Source organism: Castor canadensis, chromosome 6 (genome assembly GCF_047511655.1).
Source record: "Castor canadensis chromosome 6, mCasCan1.hap1v2, whole genome shotgun sequence".
Lineage (NCBI taxonomy): Eukaryota > Metazoa > Chordata > Mammalia > Rodentia > Castoridae > Castor > Castor canadensis.
In genome coordinates, this window is record NC_133391.1 from 81,685,457 (window position 1) to 81,709,903 (window position 24,447).

General features: G+C 39.0%; 1 protein-coding gene across 3 annotated transcripts in view; it reads left to right on the forward strand.

Annotated features, from left to right (window-relative positions):
• Nucleotides 1–24,447, forward strand: part of Epb41l4a (erythrocyte membrane protein band 4.1 like 4A) — a 204,919-nt gene that overhangs the window by 159,529 nt on the left and 20,943 nt on the right. For all 3 annotated transcript variants that reach the window (XM_020186298.2, XM_020186300.2, XM_020186299.2), the window contains 5 exons: nt 6,380–6,470; nt 9,106–9,189; nt 9,678–9,791; nt 18,024–18,071; nt 19,159–19,236. In XM_020186298.2, the coding sequence (XP_020041887.1) occupies nt 6,380–6,470; nt 9,106–9,189; nt 9,678–9,791; nt 18,024–18,071; nt 19,159–19,236 (415 nt within the window). The remainder of the gene's footprint in view (nt 1–6,379; nt 6,471–9,105; nt 9,190–9,677; nt 9,792–18,023; nt 18,072–19,158; nt 19,237–24,447) is intronic.

The window sequence follows — 24,447 nt, forward strand, 5'->3', positions numbered from 1 at the left end:
ATATAAATCAAAAGTGGAATGAGCTATCATCTCACCCCGTTAGAGTGGCATTATCAGGACCTTTTTTGCTTCCAGTTATTTTTTGAATAGGGTCTCATGTTTATGGTTGGGCCAAGCCTGGACTGTGATTTTCCTATTTGTACTTTCCCTGTAGCTGTGATGACAGGTGTGTACCACCATTCCCAGCTTTTTATTGGTCAAGATGGGGTCTTTTGAACTTTTTGCCTGGACTCGCCTGTAGCCATGATCTTCCTGATTTCCATCTTCCATGTAGGTAGGATTTACTGTGCCCAGCTTTGTTCTGTTCATTTCTGTACATCTATTACAATTTATCATGGAACAGGAGTGGGAAAAAAAGATTTTTTTTCAACCTCATGATAACTCCTGAAAGTGCCTACCTGAAACTCCATTGTTACTGGTGATTTATTTTAGTTAATGTTTGACCTTGCCTCTACTCCTCTGTGAAATGGAACTATCCTATGGCACATGACACATGAAAACATGAGCCATTTGGTGGATGGGTTTGTCAGATCTCTCTTCTCTACATTGGCTCAAGAGTCCAAGTTAATATAGGACGGATGATTCTGGAAGGTGGTATGATGAAGGGAGGAAAAGTCTGGAAAAGGAAACAGAGTTAGTAGTGCATGTTGGAAAAATGGAAAGTCAGTTAAACTACATAACTATGACCTAAGGGTCTTACCTTTGCAGATTTCAGTAACTACTTATCCTGGCTTTCCTGAACTGATTAGCTTTCTTCTCAAATGGTGGTATGACAAAATCTCACTAATTTGAATTAATTAGGAAAATGGTTAAATGATAGCATTCTAAAGGGCAGATATAGTAACATAAAGAGAACTAATAAATATTGTCTAATTTGGGCTGTTTTACATGTGAATTTTCTATGAACAGATACTTTAGAAGTGCTCCCAGTAAGTGAATGCTTTTAAGTGGTTTTCCTCCATTTAGTGTTGCTTCTCTAATAAGTTTTTTAAAACCCAGGCTTGTCTAGGTCACATAGTTAAGGAGTAGGGGAGTACATATAAACAGATTTTTAGTACATATAAATAAACCATGTGAAGAGTAGTTCACAATTTTGAATATAAAAGAGCCATGAGTTAGATTGAATTACTGACAACATTGTATCACATTTATGTTGTATATATAAGAGTAATACAACTTAACAAAATGATCATACACCTTGATAGAGTTGGTTTCTTCCCAGGGGTGCAGGAATGGTTCAACATACATAAATCATTAAATGTAATACATCACATTAACAGAAGCAAAGACAAAAACCACATAATCATCTCAATAGGTGCAGAAGAAGCCTTTGACAAAATTCAGCATCCTTTCACGATAAAAGTTCCCTATGACACTAGGAATAGAAGGAATGTACCTCAACATAATAAAGGCTATATATGACAAACCTATAGCCAACATCATTCTAAATGGGCAAAAATTGAAACCATTTCCTCTAAAGTCAGGAATGAGATAAGGGTGTCTACTCTCTTTGTTGTAGAATTCCTAGCCAAAGCAATAATACAGGAGGAAGAAATAAAAGGAATACAAATTGGAAAGGAAGAAGTCAAACTATCACTATATGCAGATGACATGATCTTATACCTAAAACACTGGAAAAACACGAAAAAAACCTCCTAGACATCATAAACAGCTTCAGCAAAGTAGTAGGATACAAAATCATTTACAAAAATCAGTAGCCTTTCTATACACTAACAATGAACAGACTGAGAAAGACTATAGGAAAATAATTCCATTTAGAATAGCCTCAAAAAAAAAAAAAAGATCTAGGAATAAACATAACAAAGGACGTAAAAGACCTCTACAAGGAAAACTAAACCATTGAAGAAAGAAATCGAAGAAGCCTACAGAAGATGGAAGGATCTCCCATGCTCATGGATTGGTAGAATCAATGTTGTGAAAATGGCTATACTACCAAAAGCAATCTACATGTTCAGTGTAATCCCCATCAAAATTCCAATGACATTCATCACAGAGATTGAAAAAGTAACCCTAAAGTTCATTAGGAAGCACAAAAGACCACAAATAGCCAAAGCAATACTGAGCAAAAGGAGCAACGTTGAAGGTATCACAATACCCAACTTCAAAATATACTACAGAGCCCTAACAATACAAACAATATGGTGCTGGCACAAAAACAGATATGAAGACCAATGTAACAGAATAGAAGACTCAGATATGAATCTGTGCAGCTATGCCCATCTGATTTTTGACAAAGGCACCAAAAACTTATGATGGAGAAAAGACAGCCTCTTAACAAATATTGCTGGGAAAACTGGATATCTGCCTACAAGAAAACTGAAACTAGGTCCATGTCTGTCACCCTGTACAAGTATCAACTCAAAGTGCATTAAGGACCTGAATATAGCACCTGAAACTTTGAAGCTAGTACAGGAAAGAGCAGGGAATACAGTGGAATTAATAGGCATAGGCAGTGACTCCCTCAGTAGAACTCAAATGGCTCACCAACTAAGAGAAAGGATTGACAAATGGGACTACATGAAGTTTAAAAGCTTCTGCACAACAGTAGAAATGGTCACCAAATTGAAGAGGCTGTCCACAAAATGGGAGAAAATCTTTGCCAGGTATACATCTGACAAGGGATTAGTAACCAGACATATAGGAAGCTCAAAAAACTAAAGTCCCCCCAAAAAAATCAATGACACAATGAAGAAATGTGCAAAAGAACTGAATAGAGCTTTTTCAAAGGAAGTCCAAATGGACAAAATACACTTGAAGAAATGTTCAACATCCCTGGCCATAAAGGATCAAAGATTTGATCCACATTAAGATTCCACCTCACTCCTGGTGGAATGGCTACCATCAAATGTTGGTGAGGGATGTAGGAGAAGAGGAACCCTCATATACTGTTATTAATGTAAATTAGTACAACCACTATGAAAACCAGTTAGGAGTCATGTCAAAAAACTAAGAATAGAACTGCCATATGATCCAGCAGTTCTACTGCTAGGGATATACCCAAAGGTGTGTAAAGGCCCCTCACACCCATATTTACTGCAGCATTATTCACACTAGCTAAGCTATGGAAACACCCAAGATGCCCCACTACTGACGAAGGGATTAAGAAAATGTAGTATTTATACACAATGGAATTTTATTCAGCCATAAAGAAGGATGAAATTTTGTCGTTTGCAATAAATGAATGGAACTGGAGAACATCATCTTAAGTGAAGTTAGCCAGGTTCAGAAGGCCAAAAGCTGCATGTTTTCTTCCATATGTGGAATATAGACCTAGTACAAATATAGCAATATTATGAAAAACAGGTTACACTAAGGGGAGGTCACATACAAGAGAGGGAGGGTAAAAGAAGGAAGTTAAGGTGAATATGGTTGATGTACTCTCTACACAAGAATGAATATAGAATTTTTAAACCTGTTGAACTCCCCAGAAAGGGGACTAATGTAAAAAGAAGAAAACAGAGGAAATGAACCATTCAAATTATAATACATATATACATGAAAATGTCACAAGGAAACTCCCTGTATAGCTATCTTAAGCAAGCAAAAATGTCAGGTTTTTTTCCTTTTACAAAATTGGAAAACAAGAGGGTAGAACAAATCCTGTCGGGGGTTGGTACCAGTGGGACCAATTGTGTGTGTGTGTCCTGAAGATGATGGAGGGTGAATATGGTCCAAATACTGTGTACACATGTATGTAAGTGGAACAAATGTTGAAACTATTCCAGGAATGTGGGAGGATAAAGGAGAATGGTGGAGGGGATGAATTCAAGTGTGATATATTTGATATGTTGTAAGAACTTTTGTAAATCCATCATGTATTCCCAGCACAACAATAAAAAAAGAATAATGTGACTACTGTGCTGGTCATAGTTAAATTAGTCCTGACAGTCAAACAGTGTGTTTCCAGAACCCAGCTGTAGTTTGGGAGGTCTGTGAGAGAGAGCATGCACACATTTTTTTTTTTTTCTGAATACTTTTGGAAAACCATCCATCTAATGCCTCATCGTAAAAACAATGATTTGGATATTGTGAGTAACAAAGTATTGGTTTCTATTTTAAAATATCTTTGGTTTTATTATCTACCTACTTATTAAATATTAGAAGATATGGTTGGAAGGAAACTAGATGAAAGTGATTAAACAGCCTCATTTTTCCCAAAGTGATGGGTTGCTAGACTTTGAGAAGACTGGTCAGTCTAAAGAGATGAGCAAACCTAGGCTTACTCTTAAGCTGGTTACACAGGGCTCTGCCTAACATGGTGCTCACCTTCTTCAGCTCTTTTCAGCCTGATTACATGAAAGTCTCTTTAATTTATAAGTTACTAATACCTGCTGAGAACAGTACCACATTTAAATAAAGTTCTTTAGGAACAATTGAAAGTATTAATGTTAGGGCACATCTATTAACATCTGGGATACATTGAATTAATCCCTCCTGCCACTGCCTCAGGGCCTTACCCTCAGAGTTCTGCATGAGAAGCAGCTCCGTCTCAATTTTGAGGATTTGCCTTATGATTTTTTGAATGGTCATGGCAAAAGTGACTTAGACAATGCCACTGCCAATGTTTGATAAGGGAATTGTTGTGTGCTGTTTATCATACCTTGTGTAATTTACCCCACTGTTCCTCTTTTCTAATTCCTGGATTCAGGATGTTCTTCTGTCATTGGTACTGGCTCCAGCATGAGCTCACTTTTAGTGGCACTGTATCTTCAGATGCCCCTTTCCATATCAGGATTCCAAAATAGAAACACAATTCAGAATCAAATCCATGTCAAAGTTCTTAGAATAATGGTTTTTGGAGCTCTTATTTAAACCCACTATTTGGTTTTTTTTTTCTGTCTAATGCATAGTTATTAATGTTTATCTTTCTGATAAGTAGCCAAACATGCAGAGGATAGTTGCCAGCTTTGGGGATGTTCATGTTCCTTTTGTTTCAATCCTGGTTGCCCTAGAGAGGAGGATTCTCTCTTAGTTGGCTATTGAATGTTCTTTTCATTTGACATCCCTTTCCCTTGTCCTCTGAAGGGTCTGTCTCCCAGTTGGCCTTTAATTTAGACTGACTTTTGGACTACTTATAGGAGGTGCCTACATGGTAGATGGAAAGCTAAGAGCTAAATCTTTGGAGCCAAACTGCTCTGTTTCAAAGCTGACCCCACTATGAGACCTTAGGAAAATCTCATTATTTAAAATCTTTTTTAAAAAGGGGGGAAATAATAGTATCTACTTTATGAGATTGTTTGAAGGATTACATGAGTGAATAGATATGGAGTGCTTAGAACGTTGTCTAACACATAGTAAGTCCTTCATAGGTGTTAGCACTTGTTAGCATGACCAGCTATATCCATGATCAGTTAGTGGTGAGTATGCATTGGATTCAAGGATTCTTAACTATGGACAAAAGATACACCTGCGTGCCACGCAGAAGGCATTGAATGAAGCCTGTGAGCATCCACACTGCCTGGTTTCCCCTGCTCATCCAAACTGCCTCCTGGCAGAGTGAGATCCAAGCACACTGGAGAACACACATCTTACTCCTGCAGGCTTATTGGCCTCAGTCATGAGAACAGGACCCAGACCTCCAGGGCAGGCAGTTAGCTTTGTCTTGGTCATGAGTTCCAGCATCATGTCTGCCTTGAGCTCCCTCTGCTGGTCTAACTAGCATGTGTGCAAAGCTGTGGAATAAGCTTTAAAAAAATTCAGTTATAAGTTTTTCGGTATGTTTACATAAAAGCTTTCAAAAACATATGTATACGAGTGATACAGATCACATCTATATTACTCTTTTGCCATTTGCATTACAAGTTGGGATATTTTCAGGTTTGAAAGTTTTTTTGGTTTGATTTCCCAAAAGGTGCTGTCATGACATGCTGAGAAACTTTCAAAACGAGCTGATTATGGTGTTTTATATTCCAGCATGTGGTACTAAATATCTTAGAGTCTTTAAGTCTAAAGTAAAGACTACCATTGAACTGGAGACTTAGCTATTAACTCATAGAATCTCAGACCCCCTGTGACGTTGCTATGTTGAGGGCTGGTACATCTCAGAAAATAGTATTTCAGATTTATTGGGTGGTTCATTATATTTTAGAGTGATAATCTATTGATAAAATGTACTGCAAAGTCCCTAAAATCATATGCTAAAATCACTTTTCTGGCTGGATGTGGTGGTGCATGCCTGTAAGTCCAGCACTTGGGATGCTGAAGCGGGACTTTTGCCAATTCCAGGCCATCCTGAGCTACACAGTGAGATACTGTCTTAAAAACTTCCAATGATAATGATAATTATTATTGTTTCTTTGTGTTTTCCTTCTTGGTATCTCCTTTCTCTCATCCATCTCTTCTCTCTCTTTGCTACTAGGATCAAACAGCATAAACCGGATAACTTCAAATATGGAAAATGGCGAGAACGAAGGAACGACTAAAATTATCGCGCCTTCACCAGTAAAAAGGTAACCAAAGGAGCACACAACCATATGCTGGCATAAAAATGACCTTTCCCTATTGACAAGGTTAAGAAGGCATTTACCTTGATAATTAACCAATACTTTTGATCCAGGGATTCCAGTAGATAGTATCTGGGCTAAGGAATACTTTAAAATGCCAGTGAAATATAAAACATCAAGACCTGCCTCTTTCAGTGAAGAAAGTGCTCTTGTTCTGACAGCATGATGAACTCACACATTGTCTATGGTCTGCATTCTCAGCAGAAAAGTGAAAATTCCATGTGATTTTTAAAATGGAATGAGGTAATGGACTAACTCAGAGGGACTTGTGAAATAAAGTAGATGATATTTATATTTAATATAATCTAGTCGTTACAAGGGTGCACTGAACTGTGGCCCAGGAAAGAGGGTTTATAGCATTTAAAGGCATCAGAGCCTCAGAAGTCAAGAGATTGCATATGTATGAAGAGTTGTCACAGTCCCCTGCATCAATTTTCCCTGTGGCAACCCCCAGGGAAAATCCTTCTCCTAATATATTACATGGATTGTTTCCCTGAAAGATGGGCCTTGTTTTCTGTTAAGACACTGTTTCAAAGTCATTTTTTCCTATCTCCAATTATGTTCATGGAGCAGCATTACAGACATATAATGAGCAGCTTTCATAAGCTCCCCTCTCACATGCATCATGGAGAGGTCCAAGCAGTCAGAGATGTGTGACCTGAAACCTGTTAGATCATCTGCACCATGCTTTGCTAGTAAATAATGGTGCCTTCATTCAGAAAGACTGTGGCTGCTTTAAGGAATATAAGTTATAATTCCTCTGCAAGATAATTTTATGAAGCAAGCATTCTCAGAGTTGTGATATTATTCCCCGGTTTTTGTCTACATTTTCTATTGTTTAGTTCTGGGACATTTCCTTTATAGATTATCTTTTGGGGGTAATATACTCTTTGCCCTTGAATATACTTTAATTTTCTGTTTCATTTGTGGTTAGAGGCAGCTTCACGTATAGGGTATGCTTATGATATATACAACATAAGAGCAGTAATCTTCCATGAAATTCAGATCCCAAGCCGTTTAGAATGTGGAGAAGTTGCTCAATGCCCTTGCAACTTCTTGCTGCCAACTCGCTTAGGGAGAGAACACAATTATTGCACCACCGGGATTTCATTCTTCAACGTACATCTACTCTCAGTTCCCCTGTCATCTCCCTATTTCTTTTTCAATCTCCCCTTTGCTTCACCTTGCTTTTTCCTTCGGATTTACAAAATACGCACACTGTGTGTTGTTGCATTAAATTTTTACCATGTTTATTACTTTTCCTTATTTCTAAAGTTAAGTGTTTACTTTGGGAAGTTGATCTTCAGAAGGCTTTTTTTTAAACTTCTGTAAAAATAATACATTGTTCATATGTAAAACATACCTACTGTCTACTATGACCATGAGGAATATGCCTTTGTCAGAAATATAATTTTATAGGCATATATTAATTCCAGCATAGAGATAGTATGCTAGGATAAAAGTTCACTTCTGTTTTTGGTTTTGAAATGACCTTGGAAATTTTTTCTTTCTCCTCTTTGTTGGCAGCTATATTTGAAGAACTCTGCTACAGCTATATTTGAAGACAGTTATATGGATAATCCCCCCCTCCAAAAAAAAACCCCAAACAAACAGAGTAATCAGTGCATTAGGAGTTAAGTAGCTCTATCTTTTTCTGCAGCTAAGATTCCTGAGGAAGTGAGACGTGACCCCTACGCCCCTCTGCCAAGTCCCTTCCTCTGTTTCCCTATGTGTTCCTAAAACAATTTTTGGGATTGAATAACAACTCGGTTATATTTACATTCTTAGGGTAGAAAGATGATACTAGGTCAGGAAATAGCGTTTGAAAGTCATTCTGCTCCGGAAGGATGGAGCCAAGATACAGCGGAAGCTGGGGAAAGGTCAGTTTGCGTAGCCTGAGCCCAGAGCTGACTGACCTCCAGATTCTGACCCAAGTCCACAGCCAGAGAGTCTCTGACCACTATTTTATTATTTTTATTTTATTTTATTTTTTATTATTCATATGTGCATACAAGGCTTGGGTCATTTCTCCCCCCTGCCCCCACCCCCTCCCTTACCACCCACTCCGCCTCCTCCCTCTCCCCCCCAATACCCAGCAGAAACTATTTTGCCCTTATTTCTAATTTTGTTGTAGAGAGAGTATAAGCAATAATAGGAAGGGACAAGGGTTTTTGCTGGTTGAGATAAGGAGAGCTATACATCTGACCACTATTTTAAAGAGCGCCCAGCCTCATAAGCCCGTGTGCCCCATGTTTCCCTCCTCCTCAGCTTGCTGCTTTTCTTGGCTCATGGTTGCTTTTGCTTCCTATCCTGAGGTGGACTCTTTCAAAAGTTTCTTAACAATTGATGGACCTGGCTTCTGTTGACTTAGAGCAATAAAACTAGAAGGGAGGAGGAGACCCAAAGTACTTGCTGGAGAAATATATATTTTAGACAGTCACCTCTTGTTAGACAGGTATGAATAAGAAATAAATGTGTATGCATACATCTTAACATTTGTTAAATAATTTTACAAGAAACCAATATATGAGTTAACGTCTTTTTCTGGGTAATTTATTTTCCTTTTTTTTTTTAATTAAAGCTTTAAGAAATCAAAGAGTGAAAACAGCCCTGATACCCAAAGAAGCAAATCTCATGCACCGTGGGAAGAAAATGGCCCCCAGAGGTAAAGGGACTCCCTGTCTTTAGAAAGAACAGTAGCAAAGAGGTTAGCAGTTTGACGTCACTGAGTAAAGGAATTCCACTGCTGTGTGGCCTGGTCACAGGTGGCAGTGGATGAGGCAGATTCCTAAGTCGACTTGATTGGGGGGAGATTCCAAAATAGCAATCAAGAGAATGTTGATTGTTTTGCTTTCTCTTCTTTTTTTCTGGTACTGGGGGTTAAACTCAGAGCCTTGTGCTTGCTAGGCGGGAGCTATGTCCTTGAACCATGCCCCAAGCCCTATGGTTAGCAACCTCAATGTAAAACTTTTTCCTGGAAAGACAGAAGGGAACCCAAATGCATATTAAGAAATCACCTGAAAGGTCATTATGATAGTTGAGAGTGAGCTGATTTATTTCTGCAAACTTTAAGTGGCCTGTTAATGAGGATTTCCATTTCATAGCTCTCGTGAAAACTCCCAAGTTGACATGTTGACTATTCCTTTACTCCAGTGGACTTTACAATTCTCCCAGTGACCGCACTAAGTCACCAAAGTTCCCCTACACTCGTCGCCGAAACCCCTCTTGTGGAAGTGACAATGACTCTGTGCAGCCAATGAGGAGAAGGTAAGCTGAACACAGCTCTGGTTCCAGTTTCCAACAAAAGCTTTGGGTCCCAGGCATGCTTTTTATAACAGGTGATTCTCATAAAGCCATTACCATTTGCCTGCTCGAGATGACAGGAGCTTATTCTCTTCAGGATAAAGTAGGCTAGGGAACTTAAAGAATATATCTGAAACAGCCAGAAATTTTTATAAAATATCAAGAGGAACTTGCTTTCTGTATTTTAATTGACTAATAAACTTAAAACTATCTTATGGTATATGCTAACTATGTAGTATGTATATTGTATGATATCTGTGTGTATTGATAACAATGTATATAACATACAATATACATATGTAGCATATAGTATAGCATATAATATATAACAATATATATAGCTATATATATGTATATGAAGACAAGACTACACTTAAAGTATTCCTAGTTGAGCCAAGTGCTCCGCCATTCATACTCATTTTGTTATGTAAGCATCAGTGAAACCCCTGTCAAAACAGAGAAAATGAATCCTGTTATCGCTTACATAGATCAGAATGTTTGTGTGGTTTTGTGTATGCATGCTTCATTTTTTAAAAAAGCCTATACCTATCAGTTTTAGATTCTGCAAGGCAGGCTGGTCAATGTGGCAGAAAAAAGAGAGGAAAATCTAGAAGTGACTTACCAGCAAAATTTCTTTTACTCCTACACTAAAAGGATTGGGTTTTACTTTGGCCACCTACATAATTGGTAGTTTTATAAGTGACTTTTGTAATTATAGAAAGTTCAGGTCACAATGTCAGTTAACATCAAGATTCTTTATGCACACCACAGCTTTGGAAGCAAAGCCTTCTCCCTCCTGTGCTCTTGTTCATGCTTATTTGCTGATCCTTCTCCATTCTGTACCTTTTACTTCTGTCAGTTTCCCAGAGTCTTGCTTCCCAGCTTTCTCAAGTTGGGTCCAACTTCACTGAAATCCTTTGATAATAATAAGAGTCTACATCATCTTTTCCTAGACAGACTGAGAAGAGGGAACCAGGTCAGGACCAACAGTGATTAGATAGAACCGTTGGGTAGTAGTTGGCATTTGTTTGTTATTTACTATGTTCTAAGAACTGGGCTAAGTGTTTGCTTTATAGCATCTCATTTGATCCTGAGAGTGAGCGTCCTGGAATTGAAGTTTTGGTATGGTTACAAGGCATTTCTAGGAGAGAGAGATTAGGAAGGCAGTTGGTACAAAAGTGTGAGAAGGATCAAGGCACAAAAAGTGGAGAGTAGTGTAATCCAGAGATCTGGCTATTGTTCTTTCCCTTGGACTGGAGAGAAGGGGCTGTTAAAGAGATGAGAGCCACTTCTACTGCAAACTGGGCCTGCTGAGCCTGTGCTGCTGATGTTGCTATAGGCATCCCACAGATGCCACAGGGGTACTCAGCAGGATTTGCCCTTGCTGCCATTTCTAGAGGCCACTACCATGGCTAGGGCCATGGAACCACTTCTTAGGAATGTAGGAGTTGGTGCTACAGTTGGCCAGAAGCATAATTGCTTTTCCTTTCCTCCTACTTTCAAGTGTTACCTGAGAGCCCAGCTGGCAAGGAAGTCCAGAAAATATACTTTTCATTCTTCCAGTCCTGTCAGTAAAGGGGAGGCTATTGATGTGTCAGTATGGGGCTGATTAACAATGAAAACTACCTGTCCAGCGTTATCATCTCTCTTTGATAGATGAGAAAACAGACTGAGGGAGATGGCAGTAGCTTGTCTTTCATGGCACATCTGGAATTCAAATCCAGGTCTATAAGTCAGGAAAAGATAGGAAAAATGATCCCTCATTTAAATAAGGCTCCATTCCAGCCCTTACTGAGCTTTCTCTTGGGGACACCAAGGATTTTCACCTTGGACAAAACACCATCATTGTGAAATACTTTAGAGTGCATATGTCTGTCATTGACAAGGGTGTAAGTGGTGATGGCTTGGCTCTGTATTGTTACTGGTACATGGATAGATTTTTAATTCTTAATTATTCGTACAATTTGTTCGCACTCCCTACATGAAATTAATACACTTATCAAACACATTGTTGTTTTGATTTTGCTACATTTGAAAGTGAATTTATCAAGTTTAGGTAAAATGTACAAAATTTCTTTTGCCTTTTTTATCCAAACTATTTGCTTGAAATTGTTTGAAGCATATACATTCCCAAACTTGGACTTAATGACTTCTGTACCAAGATATATTTTCTGTTGGCTTCCTGTGAAATGTAGAGAGGTAATTATGGAGTGGATACAGGATCCCTTCTGTTGCATAGTCCAGGCAAGGACTAATTTACTGTGAAGAGAGTTCTTTTGTCTGAGAGGCTCTTGAGCCTTTTGTCCATTCTGTGGATCACTTCAACATCTCTTGCTGGGCATACTCCTTTTGAGTGATCAGCCATTGCTAGGTGTTGGCATACGAGAGCTAAAGTGCATTATTCTCCATTTCTTCCCACTTTCGTGTCCTATAAATGTCCCTGTCCTTGTCAGTCTTATTTTATCTTCACACACATTTACTTTGTCTCTGGGCACAGATCCCTGCATTGCTGGATTAACTCTGACATTTAAAACTGAGATAGGTCATCAGCATAGAAGAATGTCGAGGATTTAGATTTAATAATAGGAAATACTGTTTTGTTTTGCAGCCAGGATGTTTTGCAAAAGGTATCAGAATTTCTTTCTCAGTTGTTTATCAGGAGTAGATATAAACTATCAAATTCTGGCTGAGTCTTGAATAGTGGTCCTTAATCTTTTTGGGTGCCAGAACCCTCTGAGAATCTGATAAAGTATTGAGTTCAGTACCTAGTGGGAGATGGATATATGTTTATATATACCCTATATTTATATATTCCCAGGCCATTATATACATTTATTTATTTACAACACCCTAGTTATATTTAACCATTTTACATAATATTCTGGGTTTATAGAATCTCTGACACTTGCTTATAGGAGAAGAAAACCAACATACTTAATGGCAACACAATGTATTTGTACCCCTCAGCTTCCCCACCTTTACTTTCAAGTACCTCCTGTGTGCCAGGCAGCTGCTAGATAACACCAGACAAAGTCCCTGTCTTTTGGAGCTTACAGGTGTTAAGGGAGAAATATACAAATCACACAAGCACATGTGCAATTATGACTTCAATGTTATATGAAGGTGAGTTAGCTCATGTTTTGAGGATTTAGAAAAACCTTTTTTTAAATTGAAACTTAGCATGCATGCTGAAAAGTAGACATCATAAGTGTAACTGCTTGGTAGATTTGCAAACCAAACTCCTGTATAAGCAATACTATCAGGGGAAGTTTGCTGAGTTGCTGAGTGAAGGGTAGAGGTGAAGGTTAGGTCTGTGACCTGGGATATAAAAACAGGCAGAAAAAAAGATGCTAGAAGAGAACAGGGACCACTCATGAAAAGAAAAAAGACCAGAAAGGTGGGGTACGACTCAAGTGACAGAGTGCTTGCCTAACATGTGTGAGGTCCTGGGCTCATCCCCAGTAGTGCTGCCTCCCCACCTTTCAGTGAGGCTGGAATTGCTCAAGCTCTAAGAGTTAACAGAAATGTATTAAAAATGACTCCGGGCTCACACCCAGCTACAGTGGGAAGAATAGAAATAGGATTGCAGTCCAGCCAGACTCCGCAAAAAGCAAGATCCTCTCACAAAAATAATAACCAGGGCAAAAAGGGCTGGAGGAGTGTCTTAAGCAGTAGAGTGTCTGCCTAGCAAGCTTGAGGCCCTCAGTTCAAATCCCAGTACTGCCAAGAAGAAAGAAAGAAATGAGCCCTTAGAGAAAGATGGGGCCAGACCATATTCCTCACCTGGGCCTTGTTAGGGAATTTGGTTCTTCAACCAATAGTTGTTATAAGGGAGTATAATAACATGATTGTATTTGTGTTTGTAAAGACGACCTTTACTGGCCTGTGGAAAAGTGGTGAAAGAGGACAGTATTAGAGCTGGGCATGGTGGGCACACCTGTAATCCAAGCACTTGGGAGGCTGAAGCACATAATGAGTTCCAGGCCATCGTGGGTTACATAGTGAGACCCTGTCTCAAACAAACAACAACAAAAAAAAATCCCTGAATTTTAAAAAAGAAGATAGTATTGGAAATAGACCAGGCAGCAGGCTATTACATGAGACCTAACCATAGAGAATTGGAAGGTTGGACAACGTGATAATATGGAGATATAAGGAGCCATTAGGAAGAAAAATCAGTCATACCAAAAGAATCAATATGAGGGGATGGGGATCAGGAAGATAATGGAAATGAAAATAAAGCTTGAATAATTTTATGAATTCAGGTACAATGCATGAAAATAAGAATCTCCAGGACATTGCAGGCTCAAAAGGGACAATAGTGAGTTTAGTTTCTGATATATGGATTTGTGGTACTTTTGAGACATCTAAGATTCTCACCGGTTGTTGGATTATAAATCAGAGGCTAAATTAGCTGTGTGCACTGAAATATCACATATTATCAATTAATAGAAAGATGTTAATTTAAACATGGAATAGAGATAAAACTGTTTAGGCAAGTAGTGTAGATATAACCAAAGTCAATGACAGAGCTTTGAAAAACACTAGCATTTGATGCTTAGTTGAAGAGGATTGGCTGGTAAAGAAGGCAGAGAGATTGTGGTTTTAGGGAAAATCTGCTTGCCAAACAGATCCTCTCTCTCAAATTTTATTTTTGACCCTTCTTTCTTTGTCTTAGAATGCTAGAAGCCAGGCTTTGATTGCTCAGGCATGAGATTAGCAAATCCACTGCAGGAAATAGACAGGTTCAAGAGAAAAGACTACAGAAAGTAACTTCAGGCTACAGAAAAGATCTTCCCACAAAGGGTTGAGACTGCCCTGAAGTACAGGGAAGCCAGCAGTTAACATTCTCTTCACCATCTAGATAGCTCCAGTCTCTACAGTGCCCAGTGCTGAAGAGAGCCATGAGTGCCTCTATTCCAGTATAGCTCCTGTCTTGAAAGACAAGTGGCTGAAACAAACAAATGGGGTGTGGGGAGGGGGAGGAAACTCACAGGAAGCAGAAAATGTAAGACACAAAGAAGAATTTCTAAATACAAATTATCTGTAGAAAAATGTAAAATATTGTATCAATGAATTTCCATAAAAAAGTAAGAGTCAGTGAATAAGAGTTCTTAGACTTTAAACTAGTGCGGCAGAATTTAAATAACTAACTGAAGATTTGGAAGATAAAGTTAAGGAAATCTAGAAGCAAGACAAAAGCCAAAATAAATATACAGAAATAAAGATAATAAAACTATTGAACCTAGATAATAAAAATTCGATTAATGAAATTTCTAAGGAAGAGAGAACAGAGAAAATGTAGGAGGGAAAAATATTACAGAAATAATGTGGTTGGCAAGGGAGGGAGGTGGTCCAAACAATGTATACACATATAAGTAAATGTAAAAATGTTAGAAAAAAAAGAAAGAATACAGGAAAATATCTCAAAGGACATGACTTTATAGATAGAAAACAGCCCACTGAGCATTTGACATAATAGATTGAAAAATTAGATCCATACCATAATAGATTGAAAAATTAGATCCATACCAAGATCCACTATCATTAAATTTCAAAACACAGATCAGGGGAGAATTTTTAAGACTCGGAGGCGAGAGGAGGAAATGCGAGAGAAAAAAAAAAATCCATGAACGGATGGTGGGAAGTCAAAATGATGCTCGACTTCTTATAGCAGTATCAGAAACAAAAAGGAAAGGATACATTGCCTTCAAAATTCTGAAAGATGATTTTAAATTTAGGATTCTATGCCCAAATAAACTATAATTATATATGTAGAATAACGATATTTTCAGAAATTCCCAGTCTCAAAAAATACCTACCATTGCAAATTTTCATAGCAAACTAGAAGATATGGTCCATCAAAACCAAGCCAAGAAGTCCTAAGACCTGGAAGTATGAGATCCATAATACAGAGAATCCCAAGGAATTCTCCAGAACACAGAAAAGTGAATCAAAACACCATCTAGAGCACTAGGGAGCAGGTGGTCCACTATGAGCAGCAGGGCAGAGGGATCCAGGAAGGATAAGGATGCACACAGAATTTGGCATACCTGAGTATCCATTTGTATCAGGAGGAGTTTGGCAGTTCTCTCAAAGAGTACAGATGAAGAGTTACTGATAGTAAAGGAAAACGAAGCAAATGTTTATCTATAGAAAACTAGACAACTGTCTTCCCTCAGAAAATTTAAAACCTATACAAGGATGGAATTGTATTGCTAGAACACTATTTAGACAATCTGTGAACAATAATTATATAATTGTATATATACTCATCATTCCCCGGACGACATATCACTGTTATGTTATTAGATATAAGTATATGGGGGGAATGCAAGCCATGGTGATGCCATTAAAGAGCTATGCCCCCTCCCAATGAGAGTGGGATAATAGATGGGAAGGAAATGGAGCAGGAGATTTAGACTGCTTTCTTAAAAAGTTTTGGCTTTGAAGAAGAGACGACAGACTGGGCAGAAAAAGAGGGAGCATGTGGAGTCAAAGTAGATGTCTGTTTGTTTAAGTAAGAGAGACTTGAGAATGTTAAAAGCTGGCAAAAGAGTTTGCCAGAAGGGCAAGTGGAATACCTGTGAGAGGTGTAGGGTAGTCACATGGTGCAGGTGGAGGGACCGACCTTAGTTGTCAGGATAACTCCATAAGTAATGGAGAGGGAGATGTTGGTAAGTTTTTATGTTTGATAGCAGGAAGATGAAGGAGTAGGAAGGATCTGATGGCTCCTTTGGAAGGAAAAAGCAAGGTCATATGACGAACAGAGGTACTTAGCCAGGGATACAAGCAGAAGAGTTAGTAATACTCTGCAGAAGCAGAGTACTTGGCTTAGAAAAAGGTAGTAAGATGCTGAGCTGTGGAGGCTCATGAAAGTGGATTTGTAGTGTAACCCCCTCCAGCCCTGGTCCACCAGCTCTTTGGGTCTGGCCCTGAAAGCCTGGTTAGATGGATTCACCCACATGTGATATTTTGCCAAAAAAGATGGAATGAGAGACAGAGAGTTGGGGAGAATTGGCATGCACACTATTGAAGTGATGGACTAGAAAAATCTAAGCTGAGTAATGAAGGAAAATGAAGAGCTGCTACAAAGTTGTAAGGTCAGTGGGCAGCCATACTGGGGTTGGAAGAAAGGGTAAAATGAAAACAGTTGAGTGAGCATTAATAAAATAGCACCTTAAATTTATTGTGTGCTTATCATGATCCATGTCTACTCTGAATTTTAAACTTCCCAGTTCATTTGCTCCTCATAACAACCATTTATGGAAGGTTCTATTAAAACTAAAGTGCCAAGTAGAGAAGTAACTTGTTTAAATCACACAGCTCATCAATAGTGATGGCTTGTCTGGCTTCAGAGCCCTTGCTTTTAACCAGGATGCCCCATTGGAACTGTTTGAAGGTAAATAGGAAGTGGTAAACAGGAGGGGGAGGAGGTCACGGTCAGAGAACAGGTGGTGGAGGTGGTTACGGCTGGTAAAGTCCAAAGTGTGACCGTAATACAGATTTCTGAGTTGTAGCGAAAGAGATTATTAGAAAAGGGATTTTAAAAGGACTCTGAGATGAAGGTGTTAGAAAGAGCATTCAAGTGAGAGCTGGGGTCAGTTAGAAATCAGCATGGTAGAAAGAGTAGTGCAGACCTTGAAACTGCAGACTAACCTCATCCTTGGATGAATGCAGTACAATGCTGTGCCTTGTTATTTATAGTTTGTTTGCAGCCCCTTCTAGATTTCTGGCTGCTTGAGGCCTATTGGTGGTTTGTTACACTTCTGGGGACTTGTCTATAACAAGGACTGGGCTTATATGTGTAACTTGAATCTGATGTGAATGAACAATAGAAAACAGAGAAGAATTACTGAAATACTCATTTTGGTGTTCTTTTTCTTTCTTCCTTCCTTCCTTCCCTCCTTTCTTTCTTTTCTGACACAGGGTCTCACTACATAGCCCATGCTGGCCTTGAATTTGCTATGTGGCCGGCCAGGCTGGCCTTTAATTCAAGATCCTCTGCCTCCCGTGTGCTCAGAGATTACAAGCATGCACCAGCACATCTGGCTTGCGTGCTTTCTTTCCATCCATGTTAGAAGTCCAGTGCACTATTATCCATTGTGCCCCTGAGCCCACTTTGGTGTGCTTTCTTTAGCTAATTGATAATATTCTGTTTTCTTTAATGTTCTTTAATGTCTTATTTTTCCATAGGAAAGCCCATAACAGTGGTGAAGACTCAGATCTAAAGCAAAGAAGGAGGTAAAAAAAAAAGGGGGGGAGAGAGCTAGGGAGAGGGAAAAAGAGCTAGCAATGATCAGAGTTAAGGCAAGGTGGGGATTTTTTTTTCTTTGTTGTCGTAGCTACTTTGAGAGTACTGTATTTTAAATCTGTTTTTTTTTTTTAACTTTTGAAAAACCAATTTTGGTTTCAACTCGTTTTCATTTTTCCCTTCTGCTCCATCTTTAGACATACAGACATTTCTCTTTTTCTTTCTGTTCCTTTTTGTCTGGGAAAAGCTGTCTCGGGTATCACTTAGTATACTATAAACTATTCTATAACATGGTGACTTAAAGATACACACACACACACATACACACACAATAAAGATACATACACACAAGTATGTATCTTTATTGTCAAGTATATATGTCATATAATTCTGTTGATTGAACAGGCATTTCTTTAGCTAGTCTTTCTTGGGATCTCAGAAGAGGCTATGTTCAGATGGCAGCTGAGGCTTTGTGGTCCATGGGGCCTTTCTCTCTCACGTTACCATCTTGGCAGAATGGCTGGAAACCTGGACCTGTCTGTATGGTCTGTGCACATAGCCTGGTCTTCTTTAGATGACTGGGAGGAAATAGAAATACGCAGTCCTGTTACGTGCCAGTACTAGAACTGGCAGAGTATCCCTCACACCTCATTCTGTTGGTAAAATCAGTCACAGGACCAGTGTAAATTGAAAGTAGAGGAAATAATCTCTACCTCTCTCTCTAAGGGGTAGGGGGGGTGACGAGACTTTTCATCTATATTTGGTCTACCACAGGGGCTTTGCCATGTCAGAGTTTTGTTGGAAGTGATTGTTTTTTGTGGTCTTTTTGGGAAATGACATTTGTCTTAATCTGCTTTCATCTTTCCCTGCCTTACTGTTTTCCTGAGAAAACAGACTTATTCAGATGTCTGACTGAGTTCAGAAGCACTAACTGGGAGAGGGATAATATAGTTCTTTATGTTTGGATTAGCAATTTTACCACAAAATTACTTCCAAAGAGCCAAATGAACCTTTCTGAAATTTTTCATTTGTCATAAACATGGGTTTTTCCCTTTGCTCTTCTCATTTTGTCTTCAGGTCACGTTCGCGCTGTAACACAAGCAGTGGTAGTGAATCAGAAAATTCTAATAGAGAGCACCGGAAAAAGAGAAACAGGTAAGATCTAAATACTGTAACCAACTAGAACTCAGAAAACAGAGGTGGTGTGTCCCATCTATTCTTAAGCCTGCTGATCTGTGTTACATAGGAATCTGGCACTATTTTGAAGCACTAGTTTAGGAAACCTTACCACTTTGAGTGTTTAATCTTTAAAATAAGATGATTAAACAGCTTGACAATGAGGTCCCCTTCCCCCTTTTAAAAAGATGATTCTATATTTAGATACAGCTTGTAGTAGATTTGTCTAAAGATAGAAGGAAAGTTTACCATTTGTGGAGAGATTTCTCTTTGAAATATTTTTTAGCATGACATTGCTGTATTTGACCTAACCAGAATGAGATTCAGTGACTTACAGATTCCATAGGTTTAGCCTTATATATCTCTGCATGCTAATATGTGTTTACTTCATGTCAAGTGCAGTAGATGAGTAAATGTAGTTTAGTGCACATTTGAGAGGCACATTTTTAAACTCTTGTTAATAATAACATCATTTGACATATAATCGGCATTGGTGTTGACTTAATGCATTAATCACTTCTCCCTAGTTCCAAAACATTTATTTGAGAACAAGTATTCATGAGGTAAATGAAAAGAGCACCAGGTTGAGAGACAGAGGGATTTAGTTGCCAGCTGTACAGTTTCAAACCCAGTGGTTCCTAACCAGTAGAGTTTTGACAGCCTGTCCTCTCCTCAAGGGCGTTTGGCAGTGTCTGGAGACATTTTTGTCATGATTGGGTGGGGGAGATCACTACTGGCCATGGATGCTGCTGAACACTGTAGTGCAGAAGACAGCCCCCCACAGCAAAGAAATATCCAGTACTAGAACATATCAGTCACTGTTGAGAACCCTGTTTTCACCTAATGTGGAGTTCTGGTCTGTTTGCTTTACTTTTCAAGGTTGTCTTTTTCTTTTCTGTAAAATGAGGAAGTTGGAGTAGGCAATCTCCAAGGCCCTTCTTTAGTGCTCAGAGCCCTTGTGCTTGGCACAAATTGAGTTGTCTGCCCTGACTACAAAGCCTGCATAATAATAGCCCAGACTGCATTGTAAGAGTGGACCACTTTCTCAGGAAAGCTTTCTAGGTGGAGCTTTCTTAGAAGGGGCTGGAATTACACCAGATGTGAGATCTCAGCATGTTTTGATACCTTTCTCAAGGAAACAATTTCAGTTTCTTTATCTGTAAAAAAGCCAGTTATGGCAGGTAGCTCTCCCTTAGGTGCCCTCTTCCTGCTCTAAAATTCAGTATTTCCGCACAAACAACAGAAAACAAAGCAAAAACAAAAAAAAAACAAAACAAAAACCTTTTATTTAAAACATGTATCTATTGATCAAGAATTTTAATACATCTGTTCTGGAACTATGCCCATAAATGGCTTTGATCTCATCTGCTCAGAAGGTAGCTTGTTTAAAAACAGTATCTTTGGGGCCCAAACATGCTCACGGTGACATTTGTATTCAGAAACAAAGCATTATTGAAACGTTGGCACCAACTCCTTAGATTGCTCATTACTGACCTGGCTCTTCTGGCTTCAGTGCTCCTGGGTGCTTCCTGCCTCAGGAGTTTTACCTCTCTCCCTGGTGGACAGTTTTTTGGATTGGCTTTCTTGGTGCTGGGCAGGAAGTATGCTTCAGAATGTAGTGGTTCTGAATGTTTAAATGCTAATGCACTTTATAAGGCTGGTAATGAGAAATAGCTTTCAAAGTACACTCTGACACATTTCATGCACAGGATACAAAAGGCTTTCACAGTCATTTATTTTACCTGTAGAAATATTGCCTTAGGGCTATGTAGGTTTCTGTGTCTGTAGAAGATGAGATGTGCAGTCTAACTCTCAACAACAGAGCAAAAAGTAGGCAGAGGGAGAAGTATGCCTTTCAGTTCTGCTCTCCACACCTGCAAATTCTGGTGTATCAGGCAGCAGTATGCAGGGAAGGGGCTGCAGAGTCACTGTACTGCCTCTGATCTACTCACCCACTATGCCATGCCACTGCTACTTCCTCCATTCCATTGTTAGCCTTTGATCTTTTGCCAGATGCACTCCTTCTATGTATCAGGATGCATAGGTCTGAACATTTCAAATGCAGCCCTGCTACTGTCCCAATGTCTTTTTGTCTGTGATGCAGGCTGTTTCCTGATGCCTGGCATTGTTCTTGTGCAGAAGACTCCTCTTGGCAAGAGGGTCAGTCTCTTCAACCTTAGGACCTTTCCTTTTCCTGGCTGCCAGTGGGACACAACAAGCACTCAGCAACATTCTTTGTGCTTTTATGACAGGACTTGGATAACCCTCAACGGGCAAACGGAATCTGCTACACATTGGTGCTGTGTTTCTTGCTAGCAAAGTCTCTGGGTTCAGCCTTGGGTGCTTCCTCACGTTCACAGTAAAGGCCTGCACCCCAACACAGCTGCTTTCCTGTCTCCCCTTGGGAAGCTGAAGCCTGGGGAGAAGGGCAATACTGGACAAGTGGGCAATTTCAAAAACTCTTCTCACGCTCTTGGTGTGTCCAGTGCAACTTCAGGCAGACTCAGTTTTACCTGGGAAGGTTGTGTGGTCTTTGAGATGTTGTTCCTCTTGTCACTACTTCTTGCTGGATTTTTTTTTTTTAACATAAAGGAAGTCTTTCCTGTTAGGCTTGAGTCCACTCTGTGGAACAAGTGTGGTTTTTCACAAAATCAACCTGTGGGTGGTTAAGCTGCTACCCGTTTCCATGGGTAACAATTTAAACACCTCTCAGTTTTTGTGAACAGAAACAAAAGTTAACGCATTGTCTGCAGATTAATTTCATCCAAAGTAGGTAACACTACTTAAAAAAAAAAAAAAGTCAAAATCTGCACCAACAATGGTGGGCTAATTCCAGAAGCAAGGATGGTTTTGTTTAGTTTCAGTTTTAGAAAAATACAGCTTAAATAACCACCCCCCTCACTTTTGTGACAAGAACTAATGAAGCCAGATGTGTGAGGATTCTTCCTACAGTTGTGCATTAACTATAGGGTTTTGTTTCACAGTTTTCTAGAAACCAGAAGGGTTCATCCTCCTTTATTTGGGGGAAGGGGAGACACCATTTATGGCTTTGTGTACCCCTTTGCATCTCAGTTACCCTTTCTTTACTGATTTCACAGTCCACATGGGTATCCTACTGTCTTCTAGGTGTAAAGATTTGAAAAGAGAAGGCTTTGCTCCCTTTTTATAACCAACTGGAGCAGTGCTTCTAAGATGACAGACAGTCCTTATTTCCCGTAGTAGTTTCTTATCTATAATTTCATCTCCTTCCCTGTATTCTCTTGCTTCCTGTTTCACCCTTTATATCTTGCTATTTTCCGCACTCGTTTCCCTTCTTTTTCTTTCCTACTCTTTCTTCTTTCTTTGTCTTTTTTGAATTATTTCTCTACATAGAAGCCAATGGTTTTTTAAAGAAAAACCAAGGATTTAGGTTAGGGTATTGTTTCTGCTATGTACTGATAATTTGACCTCAGGCAACTCATATAACAAATTCAAATCTTGGTTTTTTGGTCTTTAAAGATGTGTGTGGGGGAGAATAACAACTGATCTGTTTTGCTGAATGAGTTACTATACAGATTGAATGGAATCTTTGAGGTGAGAGCAGTTTGGGGTGCAGAGCCACACAGTCTTCTATACCCACCCTGTTCTGGCACTCCCTCTTCTTCCCTTGTCATCTCCTCCACCCTCTTCCAGCCTTTTCTACCTTTCACTTGCTCCTATGTTCCACTCCCCTACCTTTCCTAACTTTACACATTTGATTATTTTCATACCAGGCATTCTTAACCCCTGATTCATGAGTGAGTTTTAAGGGTCTCAAACCCATAGACTAAAATTTTGTGTGCCTCAGATACAGTTTTCTGGAGATAGGGTTTGTAGTTTTTTATGTGATTTCCCTCCCCCTCCAAAAATCATGAAGGATAGGTTGATATTGAGAAATGAAATTGGTGTTTCAATTTACTGATGGGATTAAAAGATAAAATGTTTAAACTTTCTTTAGAGATTAAAGTACTTTGCCATACTGATTTGTGAAATGATTTGATTAAATTCAAATTGGGAGCATACCAAAGTATAAGAGCTTTGATGTTAATGATCCATGTGAATATTCGATTGTACCAGTTGTGACTAGTTAGAATTTTGAATCTTGTGCCCAAGATCAGCAAGGTGAGCCAGTTTATAGGTTTGAGCCTATGGGCAATGGCCCTGGATTCACCCAAGGCATGTATTATTGAAGGAAGAACCAGCGGTAGACTTATCAGAGTAAAACTTTTCATGAACTGGCTTTCCTGAAAGTACCTTGAGCTTAATTAAATATCCTTCACATTTAAGGGAAGTGGTCTGCAAAATTTGCTTTGTGCTGTTGATGGAAATCAGCATCCTTTGAGCATTACTGGGAAGAATCTTTGGATTACTCGTTTGTTAGCTTTGATGTGTTGCTAGGCTCTTGTTAGAGTTTTGAAGTGGGAGATTTGGAGGGGTGAGTGACATGGACAAGTACTTTGGTGTTTCTACATAGGTGAAAATAGTAGAAGTAACCCTGGAGCCTGTAGAGGATTTAAAAAGTAAGAGAAAGGAGAGAACCCAGGTCAAGAGCAGGACTAGAGCCAATTGGTAACAGGAGACTATGTGAACCTTTCCTGACTTTTATCCAGGGATGTTTGCATCATAAACACATGAGTCATGTATGTGAGACTCTATGTCTGTGCATATCCAAATTAGGGAGCCTGTGTTATGAATCTGACCCTGTTTTGTAGAGTTCTGTGACTATGAACCAGTTACTTTACCCTCAGAATTTTTGTTTCTCAGTGGCAATTAGAAAGAATACCTGGCCTGCCTACCACACAAGAAGTCTGAAGATCCAGGAGATAATGATGTGCTGTGAAAAGGAGAAAAAGCTCTGCAGGCAGATGCTATTAAATTAATGAGAATATTTAGCACTGCAAGTCCCTACAGTATCTGTAAAGTAGGGCCTGGCTCTCTTGAACAATAATGAAGTTGGTGTTTTAAACATGAATTCATGATAACATGAATGTTGTTAGAGTTTCTTACTACCTTTTATATTTCTTTTCGGATTGATTAGTTTATTTGATGTCTGTTAGTATCAGAATAGTAGCTTAAGATAGTTTCAAATACATTCTGCAAGGTCTTCCATTGTTTTCAAAAAAAGAGGGAGAAAGATTTCTGTGGCATAAATTCAATGCTATAACTAACAGG